Source organism: Toxorhynchites rutilus, chromosome 3 (genome assembly GCF_029784135.1).
Source record: "Toxorhynchites rutilus septentrionalis strain SRP chromosome 3, ASM2978413v1, whole genome shotgun sequence".
Lineage (NCBI taxonomy): Eukaryota > Metazoa > Arthropoda > Insecta > Diptera > Culicidae > Toxorhynchites > Toxorhynchites rutilus.
Genome location: NC_073746.1, coordinates 120,814,723 through 120,834,113, shown reverse-complemented (window position 1 = coordinate 120,834,113; position 19,391 = coordinate 120,814,723). Strand labels below are relative to the sequence as shown.

General features: G+C 39.3%; 2 protein-coding genes across 2 annotated transcripts; one reads left to right on the top strand and one right to left on the bottom strand.

Annotated features, from left to right (window-relative positions):
• Positions 1-218: 218 nt before the first annotated feature.
• Positions 219-19,115, bottom strand: LOC129775011 (UDP-N-acetylglucosamine--dolichyl-phosphate N-acetylglucosaminephosphotransferase). The gene is made up of 4 exons (XM_055779165.1): positions 18,793-19,115; positions 18,617-18,737; positions 18,112-18,560; positions 219-824 (listed from the first exon to the last, which is right to left on the bottom strand). Exons 1-4 carry the CDS (start codon positions 18,984-18,986, stop codon positions 329-331), a joined length of 1,260 nt encoding a protein of 419 aa, XP_055635140.1. The 5' UTR covers positions 18,987-19,115; the 3' UTR covers positions 219-328.
• Positions 1,022-8,832, top strand: LOC129775008 (beta-1,4-mannosyl-glycoprotein 4-beta-N-acetylglucosaminyltransferase). The gene is made up of 2 exons (XM_055779163.1): positions 1,022-1,607; positions 6,919-8,832. The coding sequence occupies exons 1-2, from the start codon at positions 1,258-1,260 to the stop codon at positions 8,216-8,218; spliced, it is 1,650 nt and encodes a 549-aa protein (XP_055635138.1). The 5' UTR covers positions 1,022-1,257; the 3' UTR covers positions 8,219-8,832.
• Positions 19,116-19,391: the final 276 nt, after the last annotated feature.

The following is a 19,391-nucleotide window of genomic DNA, read 5'->3' as shown; positions in this document are numbered from 1 at the left end:
AGCCGGTGTGCAGGCAAAAGATTCTGGCTAGTCCACGCGTAGTCAAAAGCGACTAAACTCTGCCAAAAATATATTTCTTTTTACTATTCACAAGAAAAAATCATCCTTTTTCTACTGAATATGAATAATATGCAACGGAACCTGAACGACGACTTCAACTGATGTTTTAGGAAACCCATCCCGATAGAAAAGGAATTTTTCGGCACAAATTAAATAAACTCTTTTTATTTAATTTTCGCTTTTCATAATTACCCAGTTCTCTTCAAAATTAATGCTTTGGTTTCTATAGCAATTTTCTCGCCTTTGACTTATCAATTATTATCTATTATCAATTGATTGTTTCATAGAAATAATGCGCCAAAGGATATCTGATTGCGAATGCAAATATCGAGCAAACAAGCTGAAAAATTATCAGCACATTATTCAGCTTGTCTTCCCTTATTGGGCCGGTGAACAAAATCGCAAAATTAATGATGGTGAAATTATTACACGTCACAATGCCATCTTCGGTCTCCTCGCATTTGATAATTCGCGCGTGTCTAAATAAATAATAGCAAAACTTTCCTAGGATATTGAGTTCACTTGTCCGAAATTGTGTCCGGCTGAAGTTCAACAAACCCGTACTGGGGTCGTATTTCGGGAGACGATGCCGCGGACATGGGATGAATCGAAACAGCTGTGGCACTGAGTAGAGAAAGTTGATGATCTGGGGGATGAAAAACAGTAAAACCGTTTTACTGAAATGACCCAGGATACCGACGACGGCGAAAGTCATCCCCGACAAATAGTTGAACGTGTCCCCAACGAACACCTGAGATGGATATCTGAAATGGGAAACAAAATGATGCTATAATCATCAGCATGGTTAGTTTTTATAGCAAATGCCCTTTCGGTGTTTATTGGTGTGTCGGACAAAAAGCGATTCCACACACACACACACATACCTGCAAATAACAGTTTGTTTCATTTTCTCTACACACTGTTCATAACACAGATGTCCTGACAGATGATTGTCAGAGCAGAGAACAGAACGAACGCGATAGAAATCTCACATTCGGTCGCCATCACATTTAATGAGTCATTCAATCTGGAGCAGCTCGCAGTTTCGAACAGTCGCTAAAATTGCTATCCGTGCTGGTGAAATAAATCGATGTCAAGATGTATGTAAAAGAGTGTCGATAGTTTTATGCCATTACACAAATCGGAGGGGAAACAATGTGAGAGACAGTCAAAGCGCTGTGATTTTTCGGCAGCTTAATGTATATGACGAGCAAAAAACTGGACGTCAAGTTGTTCCTATGGGGTCTGTTTCTGCTGCAGCTCTCACTGATTTCGGTGTTTCTGGCGTTCGGTTCGCTGCTGGTCAGCAACATACAGCAGGATGACACGGCAGGGACACACAGTCAGCCGAAGCCTGGCGAACCAGTCATTCAGCCGATATCGTGGTTCAATGTGAAATTCATTAGCAACCAAAGTGCGGCTCCAGAAGCCGTGGGAGCAAATCAGCCGACAACCGGACCACGCGTTGGACATGTGCGACATCCGCGGTTCAAGCCGTTGCATCAGATAAGCGTCCCAAAGCCGGACAATTACACGAAATATTACAGGTGAGTGAAGGAATTCCGTGGGTGAATTCCGTGGGTGAGGCCCCAAAAATATCGATTGAGAGATGTAAAAAGCAGCTGTGTGCACAACGTCTTCACTTAACGCCACCCAGTATATAGTGGTAGTAGATAGAGTGCGATGTGTGTGAAAAAAGGTTTATTTCATTTTTCTCGTCCGGATCTTGACGCTGTTTTTTTTTCGAGCAGGCAAATGAAAATTGTGCAAATTTAGATGCACCAATTTCGTGCACAAGTAGAGCAGTAGTGTTGCTCATACAAGATGAGTTGAATTGAAGCTAATGGGTGCAAATGTCCAGTTTAGGTGAAGCTAATAAAATATGCAAACCAATGTCTGGCAGCGATTTGTGGTGTTGATTTATGGTCCTCGCTCTTCTATTCGTATCTTTTTTACAATTCACTTGTTTGTAGGGCTCAATCTCGAACATGTATTTTTAACGCAGGACTTCGTCTTTTATTTCTGTGCTGGGGTGTAAGTCGAAAGTTACTGAAAGAGCGTTACTGAAAAACTGAGGTCTTCTGGAACTAGTGGCGCCAAATTTGGGGTTCCACACAAAGTTCATAGAGACGTCTCTTGTTCCTGTGCCAAATGGTACCGACTCAGCGTTTAGGAACATCGATCAAGCTTTGTAAAAAAGATGGGATTCCAACTCGCCAAAATGAACCAAACGTGTGGTCAAAAATAACGCAGAACACTAAGGTTCTGCAAATAAACCTACATCACGTTAAGTGGTGGAGTGGTGCTGTCTAGGAGGTTTTTCAAAAACGCTACAGATTTAGTTCTAACTCAAGAGCCTTGAGTCCACTAAGGAAGAATACTTGGTATTCAAACTTGTTCATGTAAGTTATTCTACGATGACAAGCATGCCTCCAAGCACTGTTGTAAACAGTCGAGGTGGATGTCTTCTAGAATTTCTCAAACACATTGCCACTGTCAATACAAGCAAAGAACCAATATTTACGAACGCTACCAAACAAGTCCTGGACCTAACACTGTGCAATCCGTTATTTTCTGAGAAAATACACAACTAGCTCGTTTCGGAAGAGGCGTCTTAGTCTGATCACAGACACATTTTTGAATGGGATGGTGGCTTCTTGACAGTACAGAGAGAATATAGTGATCCAAAAAAAAAAACAACTGGGAACGATATTCACTTGAACTCAAACATTCAAAAATTCTTAATGCAAGAATCGATTCAACAGCTTGGGTCAACTTCAAAAGAATTCAACGATACGGTAGTCTCTGCCTATAATAGTAATTGTATAATTAAAGAGAATTTCTTCGACAAGAAACGTTCCTTGGTGCAACAAAAGGCTCGAGCGGCTTCGCAAAACAGCGCGGTAACTGTTCAACAGAGCCTTGACTGAAAATAGCAGAGAACTAAGACGGTCCAAACGAAAGTCCAGGGTAAATAAATATAAAAAAAAAATCTCTAATCGTGATATTTCCAGTAATTTTTCAGAAAAATTCCAGAAGTGGACTAGTAATCAAATTGTATACTAGTAGTTTCTGAAACATTCAGTTAGTTTGAACAAATTTAAAAACGTCTGTCGATATCTTCCAATAAATGAATTGTTAGTGATTTTTAATAGAGTTAAACAACGAGAACATTGAGAAGATTCGTAAAAGATTTAAAAAAATTGTCTTACCAAAACACTAGTACAGAATGAGTGATTTTCATTTTGATTCGAATCAATTTCATGAAATTGTTACGATTTCAACAAAATGCTTTATCTTGCAATCTTTCGGCTCTCTTTTGTTTGTTTTCCGAAATTTCCGTTGCCGTTTCATTAAATTTGATTCATATGACGATAAAGAGAATGAGAATTTCGAACTAGTTAATTTAACTAGCTCCGAAACATTTTTTTAACGCTATCCTTCCAAAATGAGGTATAGCATCATAAACTTGTCGCATAGCACAACAATCTCCTCCCACATGTTTTCATAAAAACATTAATGGATATGGAAATATTAATGAAAAAGCTGTCTCAACGTTAGGGTTTCTGCACGAGAGACCGAAGACAATTTTTGGTAAAAATGTTCCGTAAACCTATCCTTTCCGAAAATGTTTCAGTCGTTCATTTTTCGGATCATAGTGAGCATACTTGTTCTTGTTGCTAGCTCTTGATGAGAATGCGGACGGAACAGTACGCGCATCCTAGCTAGTTTCCATCAACCATCACGAAATCTCTGGATCTTGCAGCCAAATTAATCTTGGAGGGTAGTTTTGCTTGCCATTACTTAGTACATGAAAAAACATGAAAATTGAAAAAAAGCTACAATTTCGCTTCAGTTTGATGAACGGGGAAGAAAGCCAAACAACTGTCAACTGTCAAATGCCAACAAAAACAGCGCGAATTTAAAAGCCGTCTATTTTTGCGCTGTTTACCCTACTAAGTTCACCTACAGGCAAAAGCCTGTATGACCCATTCCATGAGGTTATGCACCAGAGAACCAAATTTCAAATCTAGTTTTAGGAGAAAAGTGAAAACTTGATTTGAATAAGCACCACTTATATCATAAATTCTTGAGAATCCCAATCTTTGAGAGGGGCGAGTTTAAAAAACTACATAATTATATTTAAAATATTTTGGGTTTTCCCTGTCTTTATGTTTCTTGAGATATCTCTGCACTTGCTTAACCAAACTTCAATGTCTATATACCATAGAATGGATAATTAAACGCTTGTTTGAAGAGCCGCGGGTAAACCCATGTTTCATTTTGTAATTTTTTGGAAACAAGGATTTGAAAAACAGATATTTTGAAGCGTTGTCTATTAGTCTATAGTCTCTTTGAGATTTTTTTTAGTTTATCAGATTAACCTAAGTTCAAACATTTTTATACTTGGGTTTTTCTAAGCGAACAATGGGGGTCAACAACCCACAAAATTTGGTTAAGATCGGTCCACAAATAGAGGAGTATCAACTGTCTCAAGAAGCAAAGTATACGATCCATTCCATCGTGACGTGGTAATATCTTGACTCAATACAAACATTTTTTTTTGCGTTTTCATGCATGAAAAAAATTAAAAAATTAAACGATGTTTTGTGTGAAATTGAGAAAATTTGCTACGAGAATCATCAGTTGGAGAATATTTTAGAGATAGATTGGCTTGTCTGTGAAATACTTTCGTGACGAGACAATAGCTGACGTTTACTGTTTCGGACTGTTGAACATGAATGTTGTATTTTCAATTCTTTCTTCTATGTTTTGTCAACAATAGATGAACGTAGATTCCAGAATATAAAATAGATTCTTGTTTCGACTTTCGGTTTGCTGATAATAATATTGAATGACAAAAAATATAGAAACCCCATATGATTTGGGTATTGGTTGCAGGTGTCTTACCAGCGGAAGTCGAATATCGTATTCCGATGTCATTCTAAAATCGAGGATGGTGACTTCTGGTTCGTTTAAAACGGATCAAAAAGACCGGAAATGGCATGAAATTCCACAACACGATCTTGAATGGTAACGCTGGCATATATCCATGGATATGCGAAAAAGAATGAAAAAAGAGAATCAAGTTTGATAGTGAGCAGATAGGATTTAAGCGAGAGGGAGATGATATTTGAGTGGTAAGAACAGACAAAGTAAGAACAGGTTAGACAAAGAAAGTGCACATACAAATGCACACGCAAACGTCAAATGTCAACGATCAAAGTCAAAGTTATCTTCAACACGCAAACATAGACGCCCTTGCACAGGTACGCGCCACATGCACATGGATGCATACAAAGAGTTTATCAAAAGTTTCTGATAGCAAAATTAAATGCGTTCCCTCTGTAGTGAACGCCACTCGATGAACCACAATTGTGCTAGCCATTGATGGCAAGCGCCAGAGTGAACGTGTTAAACAATCACGATGTCAAAACTGGAGGTCGGTTTAGGACCACCCTGACTTTTCCCAAATAACGGCATACCGCGTATTACAGATATTAGCTCATTTTATAGCTTATTTTGATGAACATACCATAAGCAATTAAAATTGCTTTGTTTCGCAATGTTTCACAATTTAGAAGAACATTGAACTCATTTTGCATACAGGTCTGTTCTGTTTTTGAACCAATGAAAACGCAAAATGGCTCTAAAACGCTAGAATAAAAAGAACCAGAAAAAAATCCCCATATTATGAAATTGTCAGCGTTATGACACCCTTCATTTGACACTACTGAAAATTTGGTGTTCCTGAGATACAAAGGGGAGTAGATTCAGGATCACCGGTCGCGTTAGGACCAGCTTCCCCAATAGAATGAACCTTTGGAAGGAGAAGGGGAGATCTCAGTGGAAAGTGAGAAGTATTCAGAGTAATAAAAAACAAAAAATAGTATGTAGTTTGCTCCAATAATGTAAAATTCTTATTTAATACAACTTATTGATTGTGTGACGTGACAGCGCTTCGTGGAGACTATTTTCTCGCACAGAGCGCGTTGTCTCGTCACAAAATGAATGTCGTTTTTTGCAATGTTCTTGCGAGTTTTTTGAATAACTCATAGAACAAAGTTTGTTTGTATGTTTTGAAACGGAACTGAAACTACAACATTAACGTTCAAAAGTCGGAAACCACAAAAAGACTGGTGTTGTCACGTCAATTAATCAATTAATATCAGAATTCTTCACAATTGTTATTATTTAATCCATTTATCAGTCAGTTTAGTCCTATTATCAGCTTTTTGAACAAGTACTAAAATTGATGTTTAGTTTCCCACATCAAAATACCAAGAATAGGTTTGAACTTTCCTGAAAACATCCATCTAAAACTATTTATTTATTTATTTGGCCAGCATTTGTATGACGTCTCCCGCTGTGCACTCGGATCCCCAGACTTCAATTGGCAACATGCACGGAGAAAAAAAAATCAGAATGTTTTCTTTTCAGGAATTATTTTTGTCCGTGCATGAAAAGAAACGAAACGAAAGTAAAGAATACTGCGACAACGGGTGGTATGTTTGAACATGATGTGCTTGAATTATAAACATCGTGTTTGTTTATGATGTGAGAAACGCATGTTTATGTTTGAGTATCATTGTTCGTGTTTGGGGTAAACATTTAACACTAACGAAAGGCAAGAACATGGAATTTCACATCGCGTGGACATGTGCAAGTGTTTTTCGGAAGACTGGCTTCCTGTCTACTCCCTCATCAATAAGCAGTAAAAAAGCTTGAAGTGTAGTAGAAAAAATGGTTCATACCACAATAGTTGAAAACAATGGATGCAAACATGATTAGCAGAAGTAACATCCCCTATAAATGGTTATATTTATAACATACTAAATATACTACTGCTCATTTCAGGCCCATATACTACCACGACGGCTACCGGGAGCGGAAGAAGCTATGCTTCATCGAGGGAACCCATTTCCCGTCGGAGAGGCCGAACAACAATCACCAAGGCACCACTCTCGAAAGAGAGCAACACGCAAAACGAACCAATGAGACTGAGCTTGAAGCAGGGGTGTTAGATGTAGTAGCAATAGTAGCGACGACGACGACGGGGACGAGGACGCCCGAGGAGGCGGGCGATGATGAGCAGCGAGATATAAGCAATGAAATTCTGCCGGATGGACGCTGTCGCTGTCTACCGGAATGGCACGGGCCAGATTGTGGTCAGCCGGAAGTGCTCTGGAGGGCATTTATAGCCTCGAGAATCCCACCTAGAAACCAGACGGCGGCACCGCGGAAGGTACCCAAACATGTATTTTACATTATAGAAACGAATTTTATCAGTGTGGAAGTGCTGGAAATGCAGATGATGGAATTGCTCGATATTGTGAGTTTGTTTGTGCTGTGTGATCGGCAGCTGGCGGCTGCTAGCGGAGCCAAAAGTGAATCGTATGCGATTGGGGCGCACATCTCGAGTACTGACTTTCTGAAAAGCAATCAGAAAAAAATTCTGCTGCTGGAAGATCCCACCTGTAGTGGCAGGAATATCTTTCGGAAAATGAAAAAGTTCATCAATAGAAGTGATATGCACGCGGAAGATATATTATTATACAGTAGAACGGATGAAATCCTAAATCGTAGGGCAGTGAACTATTTCCGGTGGTATGACAATTGGCCCCAACCTGTTCGGTTCCGGCTCAAATACAACGTGTTCGGATTCTTCTGGCAGCATCCGGAAAGCACAACGCTCGGAAGCGCTGTCTGTCAATTAAGTACTGTAGATGAGGTGTATCGATCAGATCCGGAGGAACTCCTACGGATCGACAAACCAGTGATGTTAATTGGTGATCTGAACCATTATGGTGGCTGGTACTGTCGCCATTGCTACCAACCAATAGATGTAGTAAAATATTTAGAATTTATAGCTTTAGTCAATACCACTAGTAACGATAGCGCTAGCACAACTAATCAATCATCGTATCTTCCTGACCTCAAAAAGGGTACTGTACTGAACGCGGAGTATGTTCAGAATCTAGTTGCCAGTGGGAAGTACTTCGATGGCAAGCTGAATCTCATAAAATTGCAACGACACGTCGATAAGTACTATGCGCCAGAATACGTTCGAAAGAATAGCTGGAGATTCGACAATATTGTCATCAATCTGTTCGCTCGGTGGGAGGACAGCGTCATAGACGACGAGTATTTCAGCTAGAAAAACACTAAATACTCTTCATAACCTATCATCGAACATCATCATCATCATACGACATAATCAGCTCAGCAACCTGTCAACCTCCTATCATAGATATCGAACACACACACACACACACACTATCCATACGCGCATATAGTTCGAATCAACAAACACTCAAAATTCTACTCTCAACTACTCTCATTCTCTAATCGTGTTCTCTCGGAAGCGAGGTTAGACTGTACCCGTGCTGGAGAACCTATAAACAAGCGTAACTCAAAATATGTTCAAAATTTGTAGATAGCAAGCAAATGAACGAAATACGATTTTCTAATGGATTTGTGTTGGTTTGTCTAATTTAGGAATTAGTGTATTTTTAGGTGAAATATTGGGGAAACAAATTGATATTTTGACTCGGAGAGAATTCTCGATATCGGCCGTTGATTTTTTTTACAAATAATCAAACATGATAGAATATCTAACGAAGTAGTAGCTCTAAGTATGTACCTATACCTGATAAATTAATCTGCATAATGTGACAGATAAAATTATTATTATTAATTGACTTAAATACTTCATTTTACGCTTTGTGATTTCTTTGCTCTTTCAACAATCCGTGATAATAATATTTTACGTTATACTTGTTGCAAACCAATGGTTTCGTTTCCAACTATTATTCCGAAAGCCTTGTCGATGTCAACGTATGGGTATGGTATACCTAGCTCGAAGACAATCATGTTGACAAAACAAAGCTGGTTTGAAGAGAATGATTGAAGATTCCTCACTGTTCGAATGGAAAACGGTATCAGGAACAACCTCCGATCTGGGCAGGCTCCGTAAGCCTGCAACAGAATCCCATTGCAATGACAATAGAACCAGCTACTCGGACGGTTTTAAGGGGTTATCGGGAGTTAGTTTCGGGGTAAGCGACAGAAATAATAGACTGATTTTCAACAAGAGACTTGCCAACACCTGCCAGGTCTGCTCGGCTGATGTAGCCGGAATCTACATGGCAGCTATGATCCCGTCAACAAAGCTGATGCTGATCGTCCCCGACGCGAGTGCCGTCGACGCCATCGGTGCAGCCAAGTTCAGACATCCCTGGATACAAGCGGTCAAGAACCTATTGTTTCGCACTCTTTTTATGTGAATTCCTGGACACAGGACCATTACTCAGCAGACCATATTTCGTTAAGCGTAATAACACTCTTTTCAAGAATCCACTGTCTTCGTTGAATCAATACGCTGTATCGATACAGTTTTTATTTATTTATTGATTTTAGCTTAACGTCTTTACAACATGGCCTGATTCACAATTCTTCTCCAATTAACTCTGTTCGTGGCTATCTCTATCCAATTCCGAGGGCACCTCGTACTCACCATGTCATGCTCCACTTGGTCTAACCACCTTGCTCGTTGAGCTCCTCGTCGTCTCGTACCAGCCGGATTACCGATGAACACCATTTTTGCAGGATAGTTGTCCGTCTTGCAACATGTCCTGCCCAGCATATCCTTCCAGCTTAGATCATTTGCTGGATACTGGGTTCGCCGGTGAGTCGCGTGAGCTCGTGGTTCATCCTTCGTCTCCATACGCCGTCCTCCTGTACACCGCCGAAGATGGTTCTTAACACCCGCCGTTCAAAGACTCCGCGTGCTCGCAGGTCCTCTTCGAGTATTGTCCACGTCTTGTACCCGTAGAGGGCAACCGGTCTTATGAGCGTTTTGTACAGGGAACATTTCGCACGACTGCTAAGTCTGTTTGACCTTAAGTGTTTGTGGAGACTATAGTAGGTACGACTCCCATTGATGATGCGTCTCCGGATCTCACGGCTGGTATCATTGTCAGACGTTACCATTGAGCCAAGGTAGACAAATTGGTCCACTACCTCGAACTCACCGTCGATCATTACACTACTACCTAATCGGGTGCTGTCGTGCTCGGATCCGAAAGTTAGCATGTATTTGATTTTAGACGCATTGATTTTCAGTCCAATTCTCTCTGCTTCGTGCTTAAGTCTGGTGTAATGTTCAGCTACCGTCTCAAATGTTCTGCCGACAATGTCTACGTCATCAGCGAAGCAGATGAATTGACTAGATCTATTGAAAATCGTACCACACAAGTTAAACGCCGCTCGTCTCATAATACCCTCTAACGCGATGTTGAACAGTAGGCAAGAGAGACCATCACCTTGTCGAAGCCCCCTGCGGGACTCGAATGGATCAGATAATCCACCCGAAATTCGCATACAGCACGGTATTCTATCCGCCTTAATCAGTCTTGTCAGCTTCACGAGGAAGCCGTTTTCGTCCATGATTCTCCATAGCTCTTTTCGTGTTATTGAATCGTATGCGGCTTTAAAGTCGATGGTGCGTGGGAACTCTGTACTCACGGCATTTCTGGAGGATCTGCCGCAAGGTGAAGATTTGGTCAGTAGTAGACCGACCTTCGATGAAGCCGGCCTGATAATCTCCCATAATCTGTTTGTCAGTGGCGATAGACGACGGAAGATGATTTGGGAAAGCACTTTGTAGGCGGCATTCAGGACGGTGATTGCACGAAAGTTTTCACAGTCTAGTTTGTCCCCTTTCTTGAAGATAGGGCAAATAACCCCATCTTTCCACTCCTGCGGTAGTTGTTCTGTTTCCCAAATTCTGACAATCAGCCGATGCAGATAAAGCTACCCGTCAGGACGTTCCACGTCCTGACCCTTGACCCAGCTTGACCCAGCATGAGCTTCCGCGCAGCATTCTTCTCCTGTAACCCTTGCTGACACTCATCATCGAACCACTCGTACCGTCGTCTTCATTCCACTTGTCCTAGGATGTTCTCCGCTACGCTGTTTATGGCTGTTTTAATCATGCTCCACCAGTCCTCAAGAGGAGCATCGTTAAATTGTTCCCCTTCCGGCAACACAGTAAATGTTCCGAAGTTTCAGTCACAAAGTTACAGTAACGACATGTATTACCTGTAGAGGAGTCTTCGTAGCCTAATTGGTTGCGTGTCCGCGATGATCATGAGCTCATAATTCAGAGCCCTCAATTGTACATCTTTGTGTGTTATTTGAGCTACTACGTCCACGTAACAATCATCATGTGACGGTAGTCCCAGTCTCTTACCGCTCACATTACGGTCTGTTGCATCGGTAATTGATTCTATTTATAACACAACAATTAAAGGCTCATATCAACAGTTTCGCAGTGTATGGTCCAACTGTGAAAATTCGAACAATAGGAGTATTCTCACGACGAAAAAAACGACACGTGTATCGATAGAATAGGAATTCTCTCACGCCTAAATGGCTACTGTGTAATAGATAAAAATGTGTATCGATAAGATCCGCGTTGACGGCATTGAGCTTCGTATTGCGAAATGGGGGATTAGGAAATGAACACACTTTCAAAAATAAAAATTAAAAAATTATGAATGAAAATTATTTTTCCTAAATCAAAATTTGAGCAATTTAAAACTGCTTTAGGGCCGACTAATCTGACAGAACAGTTGGACTCATACAAATTAATGTCATATCCGGATGTCGACATCATTCCGCCGTCAAAGCGAATAGTAATACTATATATATATATATATATATATATATATATATATATATATATATATATATATATATATCCATGAAACATCAAAAATAAGCTAGTGCCAGATGAACCTTTCGAAATGAATCTTGTTCATTTTTAAGTGGCGCCATCTGTTGGAAAATCCCGGAACTTTTCAGCCCATGTAATACAATCCAATCGAGATAATCTCTTACCGAGCTTGAACTTAATGTGTTGCAAATTGCATATATTTTAGCATTTCTGAAACGTTTTCCCAAGGAAAACTGTTATTTTCACGCAAACTAAAATAAAAAAAAAAGTTATACGACACGCAAACCAAACAACTAATATTGTGGCAACTAGTTTTGTTACCTAGTAATATGCCTGATTTTTTCGAGCGCTTTCGAGTTTTCAATACGTTTGAACTGGTTGGACCTGCTGAGTCTGATCATGAGTTTTATTAGTTGTTTTTGTTGAAACTAACATAAAAAAATTTAACAAAAAAAATATGTTTACCGTTAGACGGGCAGGTGCCACCAACACATTTAATTGTTTGGGGTATTTTAGCATGTACACATGTCGTTATATTGTAGTTTGCGTTGATTACATGCCTAGTTCTCACGGCCCGTTAAAAGGTTAAATCAGATAACGGAACACGTTTCTATGAAAAAGAAATAGAAAACGCCGTGTTTTTAATTTATTGAGCGATTTCACAACATTCACGATTCATTAGTCATCTAGCTAGCGAGCAGATGGCAGTGAGGTTTTCCAGGTCGAGAATTTAGTTATCCAAATTAACTTTTTTCAAGGCTAGAGGCGAAAACAAGTAAGCATCGTACAGAGCTTGCACAAGCAAAGTAGAAGAGAAATATTTGAAATATAAGCCTCTAGTCTTAAAAAAGGCCAGTTTGAAAAACTAATAAAAAATTCGACCTTGACAAAAGGCCATTTGGAATGCGTCGCTACCGCTGCCATCTAGTCGCTAACAAAATGACTCTTGAATGACTTATTGGTGACTGTCCGATGGATCAATTAATTTTCGTGAATTTGAACATTGTTTACGGGTTAAAAGTGGCATCAAAGGGAAGCGCTTTTGAGGCCGGTAGTGAAGAAGCTATTTTTCAGCGGCTAGAGCTGCGTTCTTCTGTTGAAAACAGAAGCTGAAAATTTGTTAGAAAATTTGTCACTGAATACTAATTGGATATTCAGTAGCTTCAGTGTTTCAGTATCGCTATATCCAACGAGCAATCAAGACTACATTTTACAGTAATCGTTCGCTGACTGATCCTGGTTTAACTGGTCTGCTTTTTAACTGGGCGAACGTTTACAGAAGCAGAATTTCGTAAACAATCGACGCCATATTCAAATGGAAGATTCGCTGTGAGGGGCATTCGAATGTAATTTGAAATGCTATGGAAATTGACATTATTTTCGCATGACAGAAACATTGGTTAAAGTACAGAAAAATAATTTCCTCGAATTATAATTCATACATGTTGTCGCACTCAATGCGAAACTTCAATTGAAATCCTTTTGTTTATCTAATTTCATGATCAACGCTAATCAAACAATTCATTGAAGTTCCCCTCGATTTTATTTGACGTTTAACATGTCGGACCAGTTAAAACGCGAATGTCGATAACTAGTCTTCCCTTTTCGCCTAGTTAGCGAATATTTACTGTAATTCTGAGCCTTGTTTTGTGAGATCCGGGTCTCAATATTGTCGAGTACATCCAGTGGATCATTTTTTGTTTTAGTTTCAGTTTAGCTTTTAGTCAAGTATGACCTAAATATAATCCCAATCTAAGGAATGCAATTCTATACTTTTTTTCCCTGATGTCATGACTATTTTTAAAGATTAACACTGAGTCCTTCCAAGTTGTACCATTTAAGTGTGGATAGTTTGCATGCTATTGGAAATAGTATACTCACATTTACCCCTCACTAAAGTGATTATGTCATCAGCGAATCCAATGACTTCGTATCCCAAACTAGTCGGGTTATTGAGAAGATCGAGGGTCTTCCTAGCCTAACTGTTTCCATGTCCGCTACTTAGCGGAACTATTTGTGTGTTATTATAGCTCCTACGTCCACGCAACAATCATCAAGTGACTGTGATCCAGTCTTTCCCTGTTCACACATGCTTTGATGTTTGCAGCAAGAACATCGGACTATTGGTGCTATTCATAACACAACAATGGAAGCTCATATCTGTGATATTCCGTAAATCACCGAACACATCTTTCATGCAAACCGCATCACACATCCTGCAACTTATAATCTTTTTTCCACGCATCCGTCAGAGCTCTCTTTTTTTTCTCTCTCTACATCTCACCAGAGCTACACTCTAATTCAGGATACTATATCCTCCCCTGACAGCAACAATAACAAGAATGGAATGTAATCTAACCCAAGGGTCTTAGAAGTATATTCTAAGGTGAGTCAACATGTCAAAACCACTCTGCAGCCATCTTGAAAGTATACTGTGATTTGTTTGTGAACGGAACACAATACGCTTGTGCAAGGTTTGTCAACTCTATTCAATACGATACTTTACATTGTGAACATTTCCTTTTTTCTAAACGCAAAACGTTTAACTTTGAATGAAGTACTAGTATCAGCTGAATAGCACTTAAACTATTAAGAGAATGCAGGAATTCAGACGCTTATGATTAACCTCTTTCTTTCACGCTTTAGGTAAACAATCCCCCTTTCGCTTTCCACATCTAGAAGAACGAGTCCCCGTAGCATATTTCGTTGCACCTAAGTTCATAAAACTCTGTTTGTCTAGATTCCTCATCCTCCGGAAATACTAAAAAATATAAACGAGATGTGGTGTCTGAAGAGTCGAAAAATAATCAAAATGTTCATAAATATATACATAACTAATATTTTTTTTCATTCGTCTTACGTTTATGTACATTTGAAAGTTTTGAATATTTTGTCTACATGTCAATGGCAGATTCCGTGACGATAGCTCTACAGCTCCCTACATTCTAATATTTCCTCGACAAATGTGAGAGGCATAAATACGGCTAGCTGCTATATTATAGCTTCCTTACAGTTCATTTCTACCAATTTTAGTACTGACTGTCATTTTCTTTGCATAATCCTCTCTATGAACCAGATGTCCTTTGGATTTTGGATATTAGGATCGATTTTTATTCACATTAGTTGTATTCTAAATAGTAAGTCGATTGTAAATTAAGCAATGTGTGATTGCACATCGATCTATCTCCATTATTCATGAGACCAGTAACTCCCAAATTCTTTTATACGCTCCTGCAACATGGGTTGTGGACACCGACAATTTGTATTATTGCATGTAAAAATGTAATAACACTTTAAAACTTCATTAGTTATGTCAATATGAATGTCAATGAAAGTTACAGAGAACACTACATTAATCAATCTTTTGATAAATATTGCAGACCTTGAACTGAACTCGGCGCAAAATCCAGCCAGATATTGGTCTTGGGCTTAACCCGACTCAACTGTTTCATAAACAATGATTTTGGTCTTGAGCTGAACTCAACTCAAGATTAAATAAGTTTACTAGCTGGCCTTGGGCTTAACCCGACTCAACTGATTCATAAACAATTATTTTAGCCTTGAGCTGAACTCGACTCAAAATGTAATATGTTTACTAGCTGGCCTTGGGCTTAACCCGACTCAACTGTTTAATATACAATGATTTTGAGCTTGAGCTGAACTTGGCACAAATTCAACCTGATATTGGTCTTGGGCTGAACCCGACTCAATATTGTGAATCAATAGAATTTAATGTATCTACTAGCTGGCTTTGGGCTTTACCCGACTCAACTATTTCATTTGCAATGATTTGGCGAAAATTCATCCAAAATATTGGCCTTGGGCTGAACCCGACTCAATATTGCAATTTAACAAAAATCTGGCATTACATCCAACTCAACTGCTCAGTTCACAAGATTAAATTTATTAATAATGAATATTTATATTTCTTTTCTTGGTCTTATTTTCATGAGATTTTCACACAACCAAAACATATAGCTTGAGCGATTCGAAATTATTATTTTTTCTGCATTACTAGCAGCACTTCCGAGAATATCGGATGTTCTCTTGTCAACATTATTTGGCTGCTATTCACTTACCGGGGGCAAAGAAAAACATCTAAAATAAATCACTTCCTGAAACACACCACTTTCTTTCTGTGCAACTTTATCATGGCAGGATCGCCAATGTGATATTCCGTAAATCACCGAACACATCTTCCATGCAAACCGCATCACACATCCAGCAACTTATAATCTTTTTTCCACGCATCCGTCAGAGCTCTCTTTGTTTACATCTCACCAGAGCTACACTCTAATTCAGGATACTACAATATCAACGCTTCGTATGGTTCAACCCAAGACGGGTCTATGGTACTAGGTGAGGCCGTTTCGTCACTAAGTTGGTTAGGGGAGCGGTATATGAAAACAGCACGGAAGAAAGTAGAAGGGGAATTATTTGCTTGTAGCGTGAAAGAGACAGACTGATCACGAGCGACCTTCGGCAATAGCGTATTGTGTTTTGTTTACAAACAAAACACAGTAGACTTCCAAGATGGCTGAAGAGTGGTTTTAGCAAGTTGGCCCACCTTAGTATATACTTCTAGGCGCCTTGGTTCAACCAAGGCGCTTGAATAAATGTACAACAGGTGAAGCAACATCATCACTTCAATAAGAAGGGGATTACGGTTTGTGGAGCGGGGGTTGTTTGTTTTGTTATTGCTAGGATACGCCATTTTTGCATTTTCACATGTGAGAGTAGTGGATGAACTGGATGAGAATGAAATTCTACAAAATCATCCCCTCTTACCGACAGCAATTCCAATATGGCTGAAAGCGCATTTCATATGATTGTTTCACCTGGTATATATATAGAGGCGCCTTGGTTGAACCCTCTATATATACCAGGTGAAACAATCATATGAAATGCACTTTCAGCCATATTGGAATTGCTGTCGGTATTGTTTACAAACAGCATCAGAACGCTGCCGGCGGCTCTCTACAAACTGCTGCGACGCTTATTCGAACGATGCATACTTTGTTCGGCTTTCGCGAACTTATGTAAAAAAGACGGGATGATTTTGTAGAATTTCATTCTCATCCAGTTCATCCGCTACTCTTGCATGTGAAAATGCAAAAATGGCGTATCCTAGCAATAACAAAACAAACAACCCCCGCTCCACAAACCGTAATTCCCTTCTCATTGAAGTGATGATGTTGCTTCACCTGTTATACATTTATACAAGCGCCTTGGGTTCAACTACGACCAGTGGAACAATTGGAATACCCTTACGCCGAGAAGGTGAAATTGTGTAATTTACCACAAGTTATCGATACGATGTACACGAATAAATCCGGCTTTGTTACAGTTAAAGTGCTAATGAGTTAAAAAAAATCAAAACAGGTGGGATAAAAAAATGAGAAGATTATCAACTAGATGCCTCAACAAAGGAGACAGAAATCCTCCTTGAGGACAACCTCTTGTTGGTTTCGTCGTTAGTGTTTATCATCCTAATTTAGCTGTTATTAGTCGATTGGTTAGCACAACATGTATACATTTATAGATGCACGTGTCAAAACCATATTTATTTAAAGCTTTGCATTTAGAATTGTGGAAGGCACAGTCAAATGGTCCCTTAGTACAGTAATCGTTCGCTAACTGGTCCTGGTTTGGCTGGTCTGCTTTCTAACTGGACGAACGTTAACTGGTCCTTGGACCAGTTAAAAAGCAGAATTTCGTAAACAATCGATGCCATATTCAAATTGAAGATTTGCTATGAGGGGCATTCGAATGTAATTTTAATTGATATGATCAACAGATTTCTTTATTTCTGAAATCAAGACTATATGCTTTGGGAGTCATCCCGTCGCGTTTTCCGGCCTTAGGAACAAATATAACCAGGACTTTACGACATTTACTAGGAGTGTAGCCTAGTACCATGCTAGCTTTAATCATCTCTGTCAGAAGATTATTATTATACTCAAAGTTTCGTTCCCAGAACTCTTTATTATCGATTCTATAGTGGATTATGTTTCTAACGCAAAATCAGTATTATTTTTTAACTGCAATTAATCGTCAAAGATATGATATGATCGACATGGTTTTGAAAAAAATAGAAATTTTTCCAAAGCCTTCGAAATAACTAATGATTACAGATTTTCAATTATAATAAAATTGAAACCTCAATTAAAAGCTTTACATCGCAATCCCAGCTCATCAAGAACTTCGATTTAGAATCGACAGAACGGTTTCAAAAAGACAAAATCTTTGAAATGCCAAATTGCGCCAAATTAGCTATACTAAAGTCTCTAGAATTGTGTAATACTACTCACCGATTATATTTCCACAGAGCCAGCGTAGCACCCACATATGGGAACATTATATAAAGCGAAAACTCGTACGCCTCCTTGCAGTGGCCGGAGAATATTTCAATCAGATTGAAAATAATGATCGATCCAGCGATCACGAGCGATTGGCACACCTCAAGACCATTTATGCCGGCCAGTATGTTGATAGCGTTGGTGCAGAATACCGCCAGCATGCCCATATAGATGTAATACAGAATGCCAATATTCAGCGAAGTGCCAACAAATGATGCGACAAATCGTGGCATGATTATCGTGGTCGAATTGAAATTTGTATAGTAAACCATCAACAGCGGCAGGGATGCAACGGTGGGAAGATACAGTTTGTCACGCCACCGTAGATTAAGCACATCATCGGCAAATCCTAGCAGAATCATACAGCATATCGAAAGCATTGCAGCAATGAATTCTACAAACTGTAATAAATTGAAAGTAACGATTGATTTGCATAATAGGATTATAATGCCAATACCTTATTATGTGGAAACTCTCCTTGGCTATTCAATGAGAAATCCCTCACAAACGGGATAGGGATGAATAAGAAAAGCGAGATCAAAAATATACAGCCGGTCACGACTCCAAACGCTTCCGGTCTACAAAAAGAAATAAGAATTTAAAAAAAACTTATTATGAACATATTTCACTTACATCCTCGGCTTAGAGCTCTTATTCATATCAATGCCCGAAAGATTAGCATTGATAAACATTGTCTTCATCTTTGGAATCAACTTTTGTCCTACATAGAATGCACCAACGGATATGATTACGTTCACTATCAATGGGAATGGGATGCTGACAGCACTGCCGAAAGTATGAAACTCCACAGAATTGAATACGGCCATTATTCTAGTTGTTTTCGGCACAATGTTTTTCTCTGAGTCAATGTTTTGTTTTCAACCACCTTCGACCACCCAAATGTATCTTCTGGCAGCTGATTCCACATCGCCGGGTTTGAGGTGTCATTTCGGTCATTTCTTGTTTACGCAAGGAATTGCTATAAATGAGGTGTAGCCATAAAAATATTGTTCTCGTGTTGTTCGCATGGCTGAAATGGCGCTACTATCAGAATGGGGGAATTAAATGTTAGGAGTGCAATTCCAAATGAAATCGATTTCAGATTTAAAAACTTTGTATACCGTTTGGGTTGAAGGAAATATGAGTTTTCCACAGCATTTGAGAATATTTCGACTCAAGTGTAACTTTTGAAAAGGGCGTATCGATTTTTGTAAGAGAAATCTGATAATTTA